The following is a 19,342-nucleotide window of genomic DNA, read 5'->3' as shown; positions in this document are numbered from 1 at the left end:
AAATGCTAGAGAGTACCTTAAGCCATGGTTGCTTCTTTCTAAATCCTTCCCAATTCATTATCCATTAATAATGCTATCATTTGACACAATACAGTCTGAGCTACTGTAAGCATTGTTGAATAAACCATAAATAAGAAAGTAATGTATGTGCTTGAAGTATTCCATTCATATCCTATATTTGGTCTGACCATCTTTTTCTTTGGTCTTCCAACACTTTCCAGTGAGACACTCCCACCACATATTTGATGGTTGAAAACTAAATTTCCTTTGCTCCAAGTCCAGCCAAGGCTGGATCAGAAATCAGGTACCTGACTTAGGACCAAGGGTACGATAATGTGCTCTTTGGTCAGGGCTGTAACATACCTCATGGAGTGGCGATAGATGATTGTGGAAAAGTGGGGGACAACCAAAGAATTTTGAGAACCAGTGTAACTTTATCCACCCTGAATGTCACTTGAAGTCACCTGGGATTGAACCCAGGTCTTTGTGGTGAGAAGCCACCTGAACAATGGCAGAGTGTAGTTATTCTTTGTTTGCACTGTTTCCAATTTAATCTATTATTATTTTTAAAATTAAATATATTTAATTTTTGTTTAATGTACATGTGTTCTTGATATCTGTTTATATTCAGTCTACAAATTTTAATTTATGGTAGATTTTGTCTCATGTGATGATTTCTTTTAATTATACCCATGTTCCACTCCATTCCTTCCTAAAATTACGTTGGATTTGTGTGAACTTCATGGTGACTGCCATCAGGCTGCAAGCCATCCATTGTCGCACTTTGTCTACAGGAAATGCTAGCTGAAATATGTTTAGTTGCTATTATCAGGAATGAATAAGGTTTATCCCCAGTTTAACCCAGTTAATATATACATTATAAATGTATGTATTACATTTGTTTAGTTTCATGCAAAAGCCAAACAACAATAACATTATTAGTGTTTTCACATTGTTGATGTGATACAGTCAAATAAAAGTTTTCTTACAATTGTAAGTAACAAATGGTCATAGTAGTCATTTAATACAACTGATCACTTACATCCTTTTTGCAGGCCTAACAGTACAATCCTTTTGATTGCTGACAGAGAAAGCAAGCAAAACGGACAGAGTAAATTATAATTTTGAAATGGCTGTAATTTACATTTAAAAAGATTACTGATGAAAGAATTTTCTGCTTGTAAATTCAAAATATCATCTGAGACATGTCATTTGAACAAATCAAACAATTTCAGTCATATATATATAGTGCAGAGAACACATTTAAATTTGCAAGGTAAAGTTACAGTAAAATTGTATGTTCCGAATGGTTTAAGTCAGTGTGGTCCAACTGGTGGCCTGTGGACTGGATCCAGCCCGCGACCACCTGTAATCCGACCCGCAAAAGTATTTGTTAATTTGTTACCAGTTAGTACAAACCCAATTTTTCGAAGTTGATATTCCGTCACTGGTAAAAGAACATTCTGTTTGGTGCTCTCACTAAAGCCATTGACTTTAAAAGCGTAAGATGTACGTTCTACTGGTAAAAATTGTTATTGCATCAGATACAAGCTGTTAAAGTAGCGGAGTTCAAATGTGTAAGTTTTCCAATTAAAAATTGTGAGAGATACAAACTGTTGCAATATAAAATAATATAAAACCCTATAGTAGTTTGTGCATATTTAAATAAAATTTATATTTCAGCATATGCAAAGGTAATTTGTCATTTCTGAATAAGTATTATTAAAGATAACGACAGTGCAAAAGTAGTGACAGTAGGGGTTTCTTGGCCCTTGGATCCAACAGGAAAACATTTCTGGCCCGAGTGAGGAAAAAAGTTGGACCACCCTGGTTTAAGTCATAGCAACCAATTAAACTTTAAGATTTTCATATCCAATTACAGCCATTTTAAAGCAAATATGCCCATATCAACACATGTATATTCATACATTCTATTTTATGTTAAAAAAGGGGAAACATTTTCCATTAATGATATGTGAACAACTGTTCGTAAATATTAAAAACATAACTTAAAAATGTTGAAACTTTAAGTCTACTTCTACTTAACAACTTTAGCTTGGTAAGGAACATTTTAAAAGTATAACAACTCTTGTGCCTATAATGGCAACTACAAACTTGGCAAAGATGTTGCGTTATTCTGATTGATGATTTCTAACCTTTGTATTATGTTTTAAAAATGCAAATAAGTTTAATGTATAAAATTGCATCTGTTAATGATGTCATGTATACAGAGAACTATAATCATTAAGAAAACCAATTGTCAACAAGTAATTTTATAAATTAAAGTGAGAGGGGCAGTGACTGGTCTCCCTTTTATGCTATGTTTTTATTTAATGCTCATTGACAAGTGGAATGCCATATTTTCTTCAGTAATTCAATTCTTTGGTGCTAAATAAGATATTTCCCATTATTCCTATTGGCTTTTGGCGTTAGCCCTTCTTACCAAGCACTAAAGAACTTTACTGTACCAAATACTTATTATTGTCTAGGGAAAATTATTTTATTTTGTAATGTGCTAATGTGAAAGCGTTTCACTACATTTTGTGTGTATATACACAAATGAACTGTTTTGTTTAGAACAAATTACATCAACATTTTAAAGCTTTGTTCTTCATTTGGTTTGGTTGATATACATTGGTATCTCAATAATAAAATTCTATTAGAAAAGTATTTAGCAGAACTGTTTTTATGTCAGTATTGCAATTGTTAGACAAAATCAGGATGATGGTAATTTAATAGTCATATTATGAAAACAGTTCTATAATATTTAGAATGTGAAGGTAATATAATTTTCCTCCCTATAATACTTTGAAAATTGCAATTTTATACAGTATAAGTTGCATATAGAATATCCAAAGAGGTTCTTATCTACTTAAGTTAATTTAAAATGAAAACAACCATTATGTACTAGAATTTCAAAGTTAAATAGATAGGCCTATATAATTACAGTCAAAAATTACAATTGTCATAATTCCATTAAAATAATCTGTGTAATACTCAAATGTTACTAGACATGTATGAATGAAAATTAGTATACATTTTCATTGTACCTTCTGTATTATTTAGTATTAAAGTGCCACATTGAAAATATAACCCACAATTGGCATTTTGGGCCTAAGTGTGAAATACCAATCACATACATTTGCAGATTGAAATGTTCTAAAAAAGTTATTAACTAAGCACTAGTTTAATGTTAATTTGTCAGTTGCATTAACATTCTGCTCTAAAATTATTCCATGGCTCGGATTACTACCGACTTGTTTGTTTAATTTTATATTTGCAGTAGATCCACATTGTTATGATATTCCAACAATATTTATATTAATTTAAAAATTCATTGTTGATGTGTAATTGCAAATAAATCTTATGGTATTCTTCCATACCTACTTTACTCTACCACTGTCTCATTTAACTTTTCAAATGACGTTACTGTAAATTTATTCAAAATATAAAGTCCAGATTAAAAAAACATACTAGTAATGTCCATATATGCCAGGTGTAAACCTTACTTATACAGAACATATCATTTTATCTGCAGATTCTTTATATTTTCAGAGACAAAGTGTTAAACAAATGCTACAACGGCAGAATAAAATCAACCAACATGACACAGTCATAAAAATTACGTACAACACTGATTTACTAAAATATTTTTTAATAACTACAATCTTTGTTTGTTAAGATGGCAAGAATATCAGTTATGAAGTGGTCTTTTAAATTATGTAATTTGATCATGTATGCAGAATGAGCACCATTAGTTATTATTTTGGTCATACGAATTAAAAATAACAGTTCACTGTTATGCATATTTAAATTTTACCTGTGATTTCAGATTTATTTAAATTTCATGTATTGTATTTCAAATGTTTATTTAATCTTATAAGCATAAGATGGGAAAAGTGTTTTGGTATGATATAACACCGCATCTTCAGACAACAAATGATGCATTAAAAAAATAGTTTTAATATGCAGGTCATCAGTACAGAGACCAATGTAGTGTAACGATTAACAGTTGATGTAATGTATGAATTTGGATCATATTCTTTGATTATTATAGAAATAAAAGTGGCCTTCTTGCTGTTTATGCTTACTTCATGTGTCTCGCAACAGTGTGTGGTGTTGTGCGAGGGTAACGACAGAATATAATCTTCTGACAAGTCCAGAACCCTATTGTAAATTATGTGGGAGTGAAAAATGACTCAAGTGGTAATAAAACTTTAGTGATAGAGATGGAAAAATTCAGTAATGTATAAATTAAACTATAAAATTTGTAGTAATATTGATACTTGCAATCTTACATAGAGCTAACAAAATCTTTTTCTCTTTTCCATATGAACTCAAACAGTTTTCTGCTTTATATTAAACTGCATTGCTTTCTTTCATTAGACATCAATGGCTGACAGTGGACAGGGTTTAATATTATATTACTTTCTTAAAAGTTCTGTTTCAATAGTATCTATTTCATAGAATGAAAGCTGAAATTTATAAACATAATAATACTCTTCAAACATGTGGATATAATGAACTGTAACTTAACTGTTAGATTTAGTGTTAGTTTATTTATGTGTCTTTTTTCATAAATGCAATACAGACTAGCATTAGTGTAAGGAGAGTGAGTTTACAGTTGATTCCTGTGCTTTGGGAGCTTTTTGCCTATTTTACCAATGTTTATTGTGTACATTTAAATAGTGAATTATTAGACTTTTAACTATTTATTTTCCATACACTTTAGAACAAATGGTTTTCTTACACAAACATGTTACAGCATAAATGCACTATAATTATTGATTCAGCATGCTGTATATAAGGAAACATTTCATTTTTTGCTAATACAGACACAATCATAATGAAAAACATCAGAGGGTCATTCCAGTTAAAAACATATATATATATATATATATATATATATATATACACACACACACACACACACACACATACACACAAACATGTGTGTGTGTGTGAGAATTTAAAATACCATATTCTTTTTCCGGTTTAACAATGTTTGTACATTTTCCGGTACCCTTTACGGGTCCCCAACTTTTCAGTTGGCTTGTCTATGGACATTCGGTAGGACTCTTTGGACGAGGGATCGGCCTGTCGCAAGGCCTCTACCTGTACACAGGACAACACAACACAGAAAAACATCCATGGCTTGAGTGGGATTCGAACCCATGGTCCCTGCGACCAAGCGGCACAAGGCCTGCGCCTTAGACCGCGCAGCCACTGCGGACCCCAAATATCATATTTAAAGTTTAAATTATTTGTATGTAAATACAGCATATATGAGATAATCTGAATATGAAATATAAAATATGTAAAAGATGCACCATATAGTCTGGTCTACCAGATTACACGGCGCAATAACCCAGAAGACAGCAATCTTCAGGCTCACTGCTGTGAGAACCTCAAATCCCACAGTATAAAAGATAGCTGTGTCCGAAATTGTACTTACTTGTAATGAGCACAATCATAATAATCTTTGAGTACAAATAATTTTAATCAAAGTATATATTGTAACATAATTTATTACAAAATATTTAAAATTTTAAATGATATTTTAAGTTAATGTACATGTTATTTTCATGTTTTATGTAGATTTATTTTGATGTTTCTTTATGATTGTGACTCCATTGGTAAAAATGGAAACCTTTTCTTATGTACAACATGTTAAAGTACTAATGATGGTGTTTTATGCTGAAATACATCTGCGTAAGAAAACAGATTGTATTAAAGTGTGCACGGAAAATAAGTGAAGAGTTGAAATTCTCATTATTTTAAGCCAGTATGGCACGGTATATGTTTTAAGGAATCTTGTTAGTTTATTACTTTGTATGTTATTTTAATTTTTGTTGTGCCTAGTCTTTGTGCATCAAAAACAGTGTTTATAATTTTACAAAACATGTTCATTTTCTAATATGTGATACTTTTATTCTCTGTGTAAGTGAAAGTTCACTTGAATATACTGTTCTTTTAATTTCCTTCTTCAGATCCAACTCTACACACATATAACATATATGTAGTATAATGGTAATAATATTTTAGGCAAAATAGATTATTTTTGTCAATTTTTTTTGTCATGCTGCACAGAATTCATTGCAACTTTCTTTTTCAACAGAATGATTTCAAAGAAAGATTTCCAATTTCCATTGCAGACATTTCATTACTACATTTTTAATCAGCTTACCTTCTTTTCTTATGGAAAAGGAAGTTGACATATGATATTGTCATGTTTGTGTGTGCCCATTTCAACTTTTAAACCAGGTGACCAATTTTTACAAGATTTTGTACCAGTGTTATGCCACTTGAGGCCAGCCTAACATCGTGACTTTTAATTTAATGCAATCAGTAATATTTGCATGGCACATGTATAAATTTCTGAGATTAGAATAATGCTAGTACCATTTTTAATATATAATCTTGAAATTATGTGATAAGTAGATCTTCAAATATTGCAGTCTTTTATGTAACAGAAAACAAAATGGCTGCCATGAAAAATTGTATATTTAGCTATCACCATAATAGTGATACATGATAAATATGAAATTTTGTATAATAGTTGTGAACACATGTACATATTTTGTATAAAATATTATTATGAGTCAGCGGTTAGAGACATAGTGACACTGCAAAAACTTTGAATTTATATCTGACAAGTTTCACACACATAAGAATCTGTGCTTGCATAATAAGCCTCTCCCCCTCCAACAGATTATGATGATAATTTTAACGTATTAACAGTGTAAAGCAACAACTGAAAAACAATCTCAATTCAGCAGTGTTCTGTCTCATGACTATTTGCTCATGAGCTCACCATGGTAACCCATCACACCAATTAGGAATTTTTTTTGATTATAAATTTTGGAACCACGGTTCCGGAGAATCTGACGTAAATACGTCTTTGTATTTAAATTATATTTAGGCAATAAATACAATGAAAGGAAGTTTATATATTAGCTTGATAACTTGCAATTATTGCTTCTTGCGATTTCTATATTCCCTCAGATTTAAAGGTGGCACTGGATCTTACACATCTTCGTAACTAACGCTGTTTTTGCCGAATGACCCTTCCGTATAGACGCATTTATGTCAAAAGAAGACAAGCCTAATTCTCTTACACGAGTTCACAAATGCAGATGAAAACATTAAATGTTATGAACAATAATAATAACATTGAACAACTCAGTTTGCAAAACATGATTGCAGATATGAGTTCTGTCCAGAACTCATTATTTTAAAGAATCATTTAATTATACTTAATGTCAAATTAAATGAAAACAATGTTGGGTATCCTCATTGTTATTATTCGTAAAAATATTTTGATAATGGTATACATTTAGTGTTACCAAAAATTAATTGGTTCTTGGTCGACTGCACCAATAATGCATATGTTACCTGTTACAAGGAATGTCATGGTTCTTGGGTTGTCATTGAATATTATGGCCAGTTTGTGTTTATCAGTGTGTCATATGGGTTGATATTTTCTATAAATATGAATTAGAAGTGTAGTGCCACACGACGACTATGTAAATGGATTAAATCTATCTTGAAACCTGTACTATTTATTACTTTTTTTGAACTTCTACTGCGTATTTCTAAGTAGAGGAGGTCACAGTTGTGATTTTAGATGTCTGCCCATTTAGACCCTTCACTTGACTTGTAACGAATAAGTAAGATCCAATGTATGAATATAATTATGTGATGGAAAGTAGGGAAGTAGTTTTAGTTGACCTTGATTATCAGTATGTATTATAATTACCAATATTTTGGAAATGGTAGATGGAAATTGAGCAGAATTTTTTCGGTAATATATTTTTTAGACACTTACAGTTTCCATCTACCTTCAGACACTGAACTCCTTGCCCTTAACTCTGTTTTCATCAAATTTTCTTTGATATAATTCTTGATGTATTGGAGCCAGAAGAGCTTATAATTTCTCTTTTCATAGCTGTAATTGCTATTGTACTCAGTTTTCTATACATCAGAATCATAAATATTACCAGAATCAGATTTCTGGGTACTTTTGTTTGTGCACTAGAGCATTTCACAGTTTTAAAAATTGAGAGAGGATTAAGGAACTTCCATGCTTATTAATATGTTTAATTTTATATGGTGATTTTGGTCTAAATTATTTATTTATTTTTTTGCTAATACTAGAATAATTTATCCATCATACGTCTATGTATTCCAACTTCTCATCTACGTCTATTCTGTAGGTAATTATAGTCCATTCTGCACTAGGCAAATATTCAAGCATTTGTCTACTGTTTGATGTGTAATATTTGTTTCTTTGGGCAATATGGCCACGTCTATAAGATTCAAATATCTGATAACATTAACTAACAAACAACCAATGATCACAATACTATATTTGTATCATAAACCCGTACTTTTGATATATTACATATGCAGTTATGTGTTTCTGGTGTGTTGTGGTTTAAAATACACCATAGACAAAAACATATGATGTATTTTTTACAATTCCAGGCAATTCTGATTTACAGAGGGTCTTAAAACAACTTAATTAAGTCTGCATCACAATGTCAGTGATAGCAGTGTGAAGGTAAAGTTATAGTCATGTGTAACAGTCAGAGGTAAATAAAAAATTAGACGAAAAGACAGTTTGTTTATAATTACACTGAAACAGCCACACCACAACTGCTTCAAAATATTTTCTTAAGATCTAGTGAAGGAAGAAGACAAAACAAAAGAAAGTGTAGATGGCTGTCTTTTTGGTTATAGTGCCATCTAGTCTAGTATGTTACCACTGTTTCAGATGTGCTTGCTGCCTTCATCATCAGGTTGATGATGATGGAGGCACCAAGCACCTTTAAAATATCAGTAAACTACCAAATCACATGCACAACAACCCAGAAGACAGCCATCTTTATATCTGCTGCCATGATAACCTCACAAATGAAATGTGGCAAATGCTTTTAAGAATTTGATGTATTTATATATCGCTCATGAATTAGGTGTTTGGTAATAAGGGCAGTGTTCTGCAACCATTTTTCACCCTTAGCACACCATAATTTGTCAAAGACACATGACATACCACAAAATTTTGACCCATGAAAAGAAGGTACAAACTAGACATGGCCATAGATATATATCTGCATGTAAAATACTTTTCCTGTAAGAATGCAGGCATATGAAAACAAAACATAACACACGTTAAATAAAATTATTGATGATGAACCAATGAGTTCATGTGAATATATATAACTAAGTAATTAGATGGCTTACTGAACCCGAAGGTTTATCACCGAATTAACCAAAGCCCTCCACCGGACCCTGTCCTGGGCCAAAATTCAGTTTCCTTCAACTCCTATCTCCCATAGATCCCGCCTGAGATTATCCTCCCATCTACATCTAGGTCTCCCCAGAGATCTCTTCCCCTCAGGCTTCACAATTAGTGGACCCAACCAACTAGATGGCTTACAAAACCCGAAGGTTCATCACCGAATTAACCAAAGCCCTCCACCAGACCCTGTCCTGGGCCAAAATTCAGTTTCCTTCAACTCCTATCTCCCATAGATCCCGCCTGAGATTATCCTCCCATCTACATCTAGGTCTCCCCAGAGATCTCTTCCCCTCAGGCTTCACAATTAGTGGACCCAACCAACTAGATGGCTTACAAAACCCGAAGGTTCATCACCGAATTAACCAAAGCCCTCCACCAGACCCTGTCCTGGGCCAAAATTCAGTTTCCTTCAACTCCTATCTCCCATAGATCCCGCCTGAGATTATCCTACCATCTATGTCTAGGTCTCCCCAGGCTTCCCGACCAATACCCGGTGCACACCTCTTGAACAATTCATGTGCACTACATGCCCAGCCCATCTCATTTTTCTTGACTTAATCACCCTGACAATACTGGGGAAGGAGTATAAATTTGTAAGTTCATTATGCAGTTTTCTCCATGCCCCATCGTCTTCTCTCCTAGACCCAAATATCCTCCTCAACAATGAATTCTAATTATGAAAGATAAGATATAAAAATTCACAGCATGCCTGAAACATTATGGTGACATAGGTGTCAAGGAGAATATTTGGATATTTGAGAGAGGAAACATCTTTACACTTGGAAAAGGTTCTTGTATTAATTTTTTCATTTGGACTGAAATTAAGGTAACTTAAAAGTCACTGTCTTCTTCCTTAGATGCGACAACTGTCCTAACCAGAACAGTAATAAATAGACATTGTATTAATTTATAAAATAATGGATGGTAGGCTTTGGTGTTGGTGTTGAACCTGTGGGTTCTGCTACCAGGGAGTTAGTTATGGATAACAATATGTAACGTATGTCCATATTGCAGTATGCTGGTTGAATTTCAGGAGTTTGTGGTCATAGGAACATACTATTGTAGAGTTCATAAATTTTTCTGACTCATTTTTCAGATCCATCAGAATTGGCCTGAATATGATGTCAATAACATACATTATTTACATAATAGTATATTTACACAATATATTTTCTTTTAAATACTTAAATTTACATGGAAATCTGATACTAATCTAGAAGCTGTATCTTCTTGAAAAATTAGGTTCTTTGGAGGAAAGAATTGCTTCTTAGAAAACTGATACCTATACTAAATCTTGAAATATTATGCAAAATTACATTAAAATTCACATTTGTGGCACAGTTGAAATATCTACACAATTATGAATATTATACTTATTTATTTGAAAATTAATTTATATGTGTAGATATCAGTCTTACCTTAAATAACAGTTTCCATGATACAGCTCTTCAAAAGATGTAATATCTATACATTGTTTTACTATAGTTAATTCTAAAGTTGCTTTTAAATATATGTCATTCTTTAGTTTTATGTAAAGCTATAATTTAATTTGATACTTGGTTCTTTAACAAATTCGTTGTCTGATTCATATCATGAAGTCTAGATAAAATTTATTTATCTGACTTTCCTAATAAAACTTCCTTTTGGTCATATAATTCAAAATATGAATTAAAAGACATACCCAAGACTTTATACTTGAGTTGCGTCACAATGATATTTTAATATTTCGACGTATGGTTCTAGTTACATCAGCAGCAAGGTGAAGACAGATATTTAAGAAGTATAATAGAAGATTTAAGTACATTAATGTATTGTAGATTATGAGATCAAATTCTACATATAAGAGAAGTTTTCTATTGTAATTTAAGAGTAAAAATACAATACATGTTCTTCATCAAAATTAAATACTATTATTATTATTATTAGCGATTTCTTCAGTTTCTGAACGTATAAACTGAGATTCCCATCAGCTATTATAATGTAATCTAATGCAGACGTTATGTGTTTAATAGTTGTATTCTGTTGGGTACCTCAGAAAATTATTGCAAACTTTACGAATTATCATTTTTATATGAGACAGAGCCCTTTACTGCTCAGTAGAATTCAGCTTTATTTATTATTTTCCTCAAAATTCTATTTCATAACTACAGTCACAATCAGATATTGTGAACATGAGTAATCTCGTTACAGACTCTCTCTAAAACATCAGTCAGACGCATTCATTCATACATGTGCACCTCCAAACACAGCGTATCTGTACCATTGTTATATGTTAAGTGTTTGTATGTCTGTATATTTTAAATGAATATTGTTACAACAAGCATATCGTTGTGGCATGAACACGGTTAATTTGTCTTATAGACTATTTGCATTTTTATACAAAATCGTGTTTACAAATTTCAAGTAATGTTATATAATTTTTACCAATGTTTTATTTACTGGTACTTCATATTTCCCCCCCCCCCCCCCAAATTTGAAATCATTAAACTTTGTTATAAAGAAGGATTTATTGTCACACAAAATAATTCTTCTGTGCAATATCTTTGAGGAACAAAAGTGTTAATATTACACGTCAGTTTTGGGTGGCCGGTCGTATGTTTCTTTTAACGAAACCCGGATACTTACATTTTACTTATTGCAGAATGTAAACATGAAATTCTTAGTCTGTCTTCCATCCATATGAACATGCTAGCAGAATTTTTCAAATTAATAATTGTACAGCTTAGTGTCTTTGCATCAAATATTTTCTAGTATAGAATTACAGTGGCTCAAAAATCTGGTGTTCCTCTTATAAGAGATATATTAAGTTCAATATTTATAGCCGTCAGAGGTTATGTTCTGAAATATTGGTTTGCATCCAAATAATTTTACTCGGCAATGTAACTACTTGATATTACAGTTCCACTAAAGAATGTAACATTCGATGTACATTTTTAATCAACCAGGTAGCACTTCAGAAAAACAGAGAATGCCCAAAAAACATTAAATATTAAATCTTACTAGAATTTGTAAGTAGATAAGGTACAATAAACATGTAATGAAATTTATGTTGCAAAAACAACATATAGTACATATTTTACTTTGAAAATGTTATCTAGATTAAATAAATACAAAAGATGATATAAAAGTAAGCATTTTCCTCATATAGAGCTCATAAATTCACATAAATAATGAACACAACATTCACAATGTGAATGAAATGTTTATCACCTTTTATATGAATATTACAGGACTATTTATGAGTGAAAAGTCTTTTTCTATCATCTCACTTAACACAATAATTTTCTTTATATTATTGTGGATATAGGCAAATAAAGGTTATTGATTATTATATTATATATGAGAAGTTGAATAAAACATTAATTAAACAAGTGTAACTAACCAAAATATTGTTTAAAAACTTTCCCGTCTATAAAGTTCACGCCTTAGATTGTTGTTTTATGAATCTATAAATATATAATATTAATTACATTTTACTCCCTGAAGTAAGATAATAAAGAAATTAATTTATTTGTTGTCAGTGGTATTTTAATAAAGAAGAAACAAATTCTAAAAAGGAACTAGAGTAATATTTATGCACTGACTTTGATTTCAAAGATGTTTTAGTATTTGTTGCTGAATTCTGTACTGTCACATTTACCGAACATTTATTAAACCGAGAATCTGTACTGGTCATCATTACCATATTTATTTTAACATGTTCCTTAGGAAAAATATAGTACAAGAATCTACCAGCCACGAAACTTAAACAGAACAAACTATATGTGGAATTTAAAACTAGCCCGAGTACATAATTTATTTCACCGTCTGAATGATATATATATATATATATATATATATATATTTTTTTTTTTTTTTTTTTTTTTTACAAATTTGTGAATGTAGTGACATACAACATAACTTTTACTGCATATTCTGGTGGTTTTTGAAAATTACAGGAATGGCAAGAAATAGTGATTTTTTTTGTAACAGTAGTTTGGATCATGAAAGTGTATTTCTGATCAATTCTTGTATTCAGGTTAGATATTACAACTTATATGTAGGGTAAAGTTTTCACATATATCAAATCATACTAAGGGTTAACATTTTAAAGGTAATAATTTGTGTGTTACATCCAACCCAGTTACCGTTGCACGTGCAAGTTAGCTGTGACTTGGATGGTTGAAGTAACTTATTCCTTACAAAAATTGCAATGTATTTCTTTAATTAGAAACAAATTTGTTTGCCCTACTTATGAGTTAATATCAGTTTATTCCTTCTCAGTGCGTACTGAACATAGGATGATAATGTCTGGTATGCAATACTGAAAGTTAATTACACTCGCCTCACACTACTGGTGCTGCTAGGATACCATGAGGGTTGGCGTGAATGTTTAGCCTTGCGTCTCCAGCCCACGTTTCTTTCCGATAATGAATATTGCGCATTAGTATAAATAAAAATTCAGTTTTTATAATTTTACATTCGGTTTGCATGATATAGGAGAATATGATACCAAATGTACATTGTCAGCACAAAATTTATCATTTAACTGACAGTGACGACTAAAGTTGTGCCATTCTCATGAGGCATTGTATCAGGAAGTGTCTTGAGTGGTCACATTGTCGACTTCACTACACACATCCATGAACCATTTTAAATGATACCAAGTATTGTTCGTAGCATATTACAGCCATGAATATAAACACACACATTTATTTATTTTGTTTTCTCTTTCAGTTTTTAGTTGTTTGTTATATTCTATTTTAAGCTATTTATCTTTATTTTTTATTCATTTAATTTTCGATGCCCCAAAGCCAGTAAATAACTGCTGTCAAAATTTTCTTGGGAAGTAGAGGGCACTGAATATGTGATTTCAGGCTCTTATGGCAGTGGGTATAAAGACTACTGTATTCTAGGATATTACGCTGTGCAGTCTGGTAGAAGTTCACTGATGTTTCAGAGGTGTTTACTGATTCTATCATCAGGGCAGTGTTTCATAACCCTGATGATAGTGGCAGTAAGCACCTCTGAAATGTTTGTAAAATTCTACCAGATGACATGGAATAGCATTCCAGAGGACAGTCATATTTATAGCAGTAATTGTGCTTACAAAGTAAGTTCCAGCCTTTTCTCAAAATCTAAACAAAAGAACATTTAAATTTAATTGATTTGTTAACAAATATTGCTGTTCCATACATGCTTGTAGAGGCTTGCAGTGTTGATCAAACATTGTTGAATAATTTTAATTGTAATGATAACATACAGTTTTTGTTCATAATTAGAAATAAAATAAGCATTATGTAATGTAGTTCCATATTTTTTTTATAATGGTATCATTATGTAAGAGGATGCTTCATGGTTATTATCCACTGTCTGGTACAAACATAACCTCAATTGCAAGATTCTTACAATCTAATACTACCAGCCAGATTATACAGGATTAAATGTACAGCTGCTAATAACTCACATGCCCCTTTGAAAAGCTGGTTATATGATGGTGTTGTTAAGGGAAAATTTTGTAATTTTGCAGCATATCGCCACATTCCTGAGTTAGCACTGTGCAACTTTGTATGCCCTAACATTGTCCCTAATTCTGCAATCTTAAAAACAAATTTGAAGGCCATGAAAGGTTAAAGGAAAGTTGGAGAAATGTTGCAAAAATGGGTGGATTTAACTATTCTTGAAGTTAAATTTAATATTCAAGAGGGATTTATGGTGGATAAAGTGGCACTGGAGCCAGTTTTTCATGGCTAATCATCATTTTGCTCCATACTTATGTGTCACCACCCCAAGAGGTGTATAATAGCCCTGACCAGGCAGCATTTTGCCATATTGTTTGACCTGAGCTAAGGGATTCATCTGAGACCCGGCATTTGCCTTTAAAATAACATTGAGAATCTGTACATAACATAAAATCTTTTTCTTACTGAAGGCTTAAGTTTTTGTTAGATTCTTTTAATCAAGAAAATACTTAAATATGTGTATCTATGAGTCAATGTCTTGTTGTATTTGGCAGTACCGGATTTTATCAGAATAATTTCCTGTGTAGGTCTATAAGGATGGAAACTAATATATTACGTTCAAACATTGTTGTGGAAAATAATAAGTAATTTATTGACTGATCCATTTCAGAACTTGACACTTCTTTAAAAATATACAGCATAACCCCTTTTTATTATTACATTTAAATGCAGTGAAGCTGAAATGGAATATTACGACTGACAGCACTTTTGATAACACAGCAGTGACTCACTGAAGATTATTTCTAAGCTAGTTTCATTATTGATTGTTGATGAATAGTTTTTCCTTGGATATGAATCATATTGGAGAATTTAGACACGCCTCTAAATATTTTGATGATAATGTAATGTAATCTGGAGTGTTGGGTTTCCGGACTTTGTCTGTCGTCTGATATAAAATTACACGTTTTGAGGGCTGGATCTGCCCTTCCTTGTCTTTAGGTATCGTGAAGGGGAAGGGCATCTATTCTGTGGAGTGATAAAATGAGCTAATCCAGTGATTTAGATTAGCTCATTCAAACCGATCCCACAGGATAGATGCCCTTCCCCTTTCATATACGTAAAGGAAAGGGCAGATCCAGTCTTTGAAATGTTATGTAATTTTATAATATCAGATGAAGGAGAAAGTTAAAAAACCCAGCAATCTTAAATGGGTACTTTTTAATTGCTACGGTTAATTACGAAGCTTTCAAATAACCAGTCTGTTACTGTTTAAAAAGAATAATGCAGTTTCAGCAGTGCTGAGAATTTGTGGATGTAATAGTAGCTCCAGTGTGTGAGTATAGTTTAAATAAATTCTTTATTAACTATTTTGTAATAAAGACATTAAAATATTAATTGATAGGGGTTCAGTTATACACTGAGAAATCAAAAAACATGCATGAGGCTGTATTTAACAATTTCAGTACATTTATAAAGACAAGGAACAGAGATTAGTTTTAACTTTCAGTACCATTCGTCTCATTTGTGCACTGATTAATATATCTAGATCAGTCTATTATCAAGAGCGACCTGGGTAGTCAAATGTGGCCACACCGTACTACATCGAGTAGGAATCATATATCTTTTTTATTGCAAAATTCATGTCCCAGGCCACTTATTGTTGACAGAAGAGAGATTATATATACATCAATTCCTGTAGTTCTCAGACTTACAGATTCATCATTAACAATTATTATTTTATAGTTACTTTTCGTATCTTAAATATTAAAATTCAACCTTTGGGTAGCAGTGGCATGCGGTCAGTGATACCAGATCAAGAGGCATGGAAGAATAGCATAATTTTTAATATGTATAGTGGTTTTCTAGGGAAGTTTACTATATTGAAGTTACATACAGATTTCTTAATATTCGATCAATCATAAATAAATATATATTTCTTTCCTTCTAACATTCGTATATGAAAGAAAATTGCAACAATGAGATTTTATTTTTCCCTTTACTATGATATTCTTGTAGGAGGATTCTCACAGAGGACTGTACTTATACCATATTTTATTTTTGGTCTCCTTAATGTCATAGCTGAACCTTCGTATTAATTCACTTTTGTATTATTACTATAAAATTTTACATCTGTAAAGATATATTAATTAATTTCACAAGATGGATTTATTTAATAAACTCTTGTGTTAAGAGTAAAGTATGCTTTTGTCCAAAGTGCTATTTGAGTTAACCATTATCACAGTCGACAAGCCACTGCTTCTATACACTACTCAAAAACAAAGACAAGAAAGAACTTTTTTGGGATTTATAATTACAACCAAACTCAATATGTTATCGCATTTCCTTCACAAAACTTGCATCATATAATCGTGTTCGAAGTAGTTAAATGCTTTGATTTCATGTAGCTCCTTTCTTGAATCTTGGATGCACTACTAATGTGGCAGACGCAAGCCGGCGTACCATTCGTTTTAACTGTATTGAGCTAGGAAACCACCCACTTGCTGACCACGAATCATAATATACCGGCTGTCGTGTGATGCAGTCATATGACAACCTAAATGCTTTCTGTTTTTACAGTTTTTCTTCTCTCGGTGTTCTGCACAATACCAAATCACACTTTATCAGAAAACTATGTAACGCCTGTCAATGTTGGTCTTACGGGTTGTAACTTGAACTTGTAGGTTCGTATCAAAGTTCCATAGGAACGCATTGCTGCCATCTTTACAGTGTTGCAACCTAGAAGCCCGACAATGCCATTTTTACCACAGTACGAACCTCAAATCTCACAGAACAGAACATATGTTTAATGTTGAGCTATTAATTCACATGACACTACACTTCTCCTTTATCTTGTTAGATCCAGGCAGTTTCTGACGACTGCTTTTCTTTGAGTCTAGTTGCAGTGAAATATTTCTGTTCTTTTCCATGTTGAGCAGTTCCTGGAATAATTCCTTTACATTGTGATTTGTTTTGGCTGAAGTTTCCATGAAGTTGCATCCCCAACGTGAAGCCTCACTCTCGCCTTCTGTTGTTGCCACCTGTTGAATAAACCAATTTCATATTAGTGAGATTTCAGGTTCTCGTGGTGGCGTCTTCTGACTCGTGTGTTGTATAGTCTGGTGGTTGTTAACTGGCATTTGAATTAGACTGTTGGAATATTTCGAAGTTATGTAAATTAGATCTTCCATTCTTGTTTTAAAATGGTTTTCTGACCTTACACTTAGGCTAGTGGAAACGGTTAATAAGTGTTCCAAGAAAGATGAGAGAAATTTCAACAATTATGATTTCAAACAAATTCTTTTGAAATATAGGAAGATATGTTGTGACACGAAGTGGCAAATCTGGTATGTAATTTAAATAAATAATATTAATTTAGTTATGTATTTTAACTGCTTTTCATAATCTTATTCATATGAAGTTCAATTATGATTGGTTTTATACCTTGTGTTGCATTTTTAAAATTAAATTATTTTATAATTTTATAAATGGCGCAAACATCTCTTAAGTAAATGGCTACTAATTTTTACAGCTACATCAGAAGTATGTGTTCTTGATAGTGATTTTACTTTACAAAATAGTGTTTGTGACTTCAACATAAGAAACAGAAGCATAAGTTGCAAGATAAATACAGTAGATTCCGAATAACTGGGCCATCGGTTAATCGGGGCAGCCATTTATTTAGGACAAATCTTAAATAACAGACCTTTTAACTCTTTACGTGGAACTTCGCATAATTGGGGCAGTGGCTTAATTGGGCCAAAGTGTTCTAGTCCCGATGTGTCCCAATTAACCAGAATTCACTTTATGTATTTCTGTAACTATTTGTGCCTTAATGATGTGCATTGAGACTAAAATTTATATAAATTAATGATGTCATTGTGCAGAATTTGTAAATGTATGTCAGAAGAATCTTAGCGGTGTATCCAAGACACAGGATGGCTGACGACATGAAGGAGAGGTAATGTGGATAATTATGGCAATGGAATGGGTTGACTAAGTGAAACTATTAAAGTTAGTAATGGTGATCCTATTAGTTTCAAGCTATTTATGTCTACTAAGATGTTTCTTTTAAGAAGCATTAAAGGCTGTACTCATTTGGATATGACGAGAATGATTAAATTAGAGAGAATATGGACGTACAGAGGGGCCCAAAAAAAATGTATACACACTTTAATAGATGTTATCTATGGACTTTTTTCGAAGATGAATCGAATTACGGTAGCAATGTGTAGTACGATGTTCTCTCAAAAGATGTCGTTAATCACATGAATGCTATTTTCCTCTCTTAAGAATGCGTTGTACGCTTGATCTGCTAACTCCTGTCTCAGGTGCACAGTTTGGCAGACTTTTGTGGCGAGCGTGTAAACTGTTCCAACACCACAGCCGAGGAAGCAGGACTTGTTGCTGTGCGAGGCCTCCCGGATCTTTCCTTGTGCACATCACACGCGGTACCATGGGTTTCAAACTTATCACGAATGCGTGCAATTGTCAGGCGTGTTGGAGGTTCTGTTGTAAACTCACGCCTCTATTGTCGTACTTCGCACACACTCTCAGATTTAAAATACAACTTCAAAATGGTCTTGCGCTCCTCGAACGA

General features: G+C 32.4%; 2 protein-coding genes across 8 annotated transcripts in view; one reads left to right on the top strand and one right to left on the bottom strand.

The window, feature by feature from the left end:
* The window catches only part of dmrt93B (doublesex-Mab related 93B), a 152,941-nt gene that overhangs the window by 3,115 nt on the left and 130,484 nt on the right, over window positions 1-19,342 (top strand). The window lies entirely within an intron of this gene.
* LOC110834441 (GTP-binding protein Di-Ras2) overlaps window positions 872-19,342 on the bottom strand; it is a 117,919-nt gene continuing 99,448 nt past the window's right edge. For all 7 annotated transcript variants that reach the window (XM_022073596.2, XM_087359508.1, XM_022073590.2 and 4 more), the window contains one exon: window positions 872-17,783. In XM_022073596.2, the coding sequence (XP_021929288.1) occupies window positions 17,568-17,783 (216 nt within the window). In that variant the 3' untranslated portion in view covers window positions 872-17,567. The remainder of the gene's footprint in view (window positions 17,784-19,342) is intronic.

The sequence above is a fragment of the Zootermopsis nevadensis genome, unplaced genomic scaffold (assembly GCF_977971745.1).
Source record: "Zootermopsis nevadensis isolate Lab colony 2312 unplaced genomic scaffold, Znev_1.0 Znev_ptg000031l, whole genome shotgun sequence".
Taxonomy (NCBI): Eukaryota; Metazoa; Arthropoda; class Insecta; order Blattodea; family Termopsidae; genus Zootermopsis; species Zootermopsis nevadensis.
Note: the sequence above shows the minus strand (reverse complement) of the source record. Positions and strands in the feature narration are given on the sequence as shown.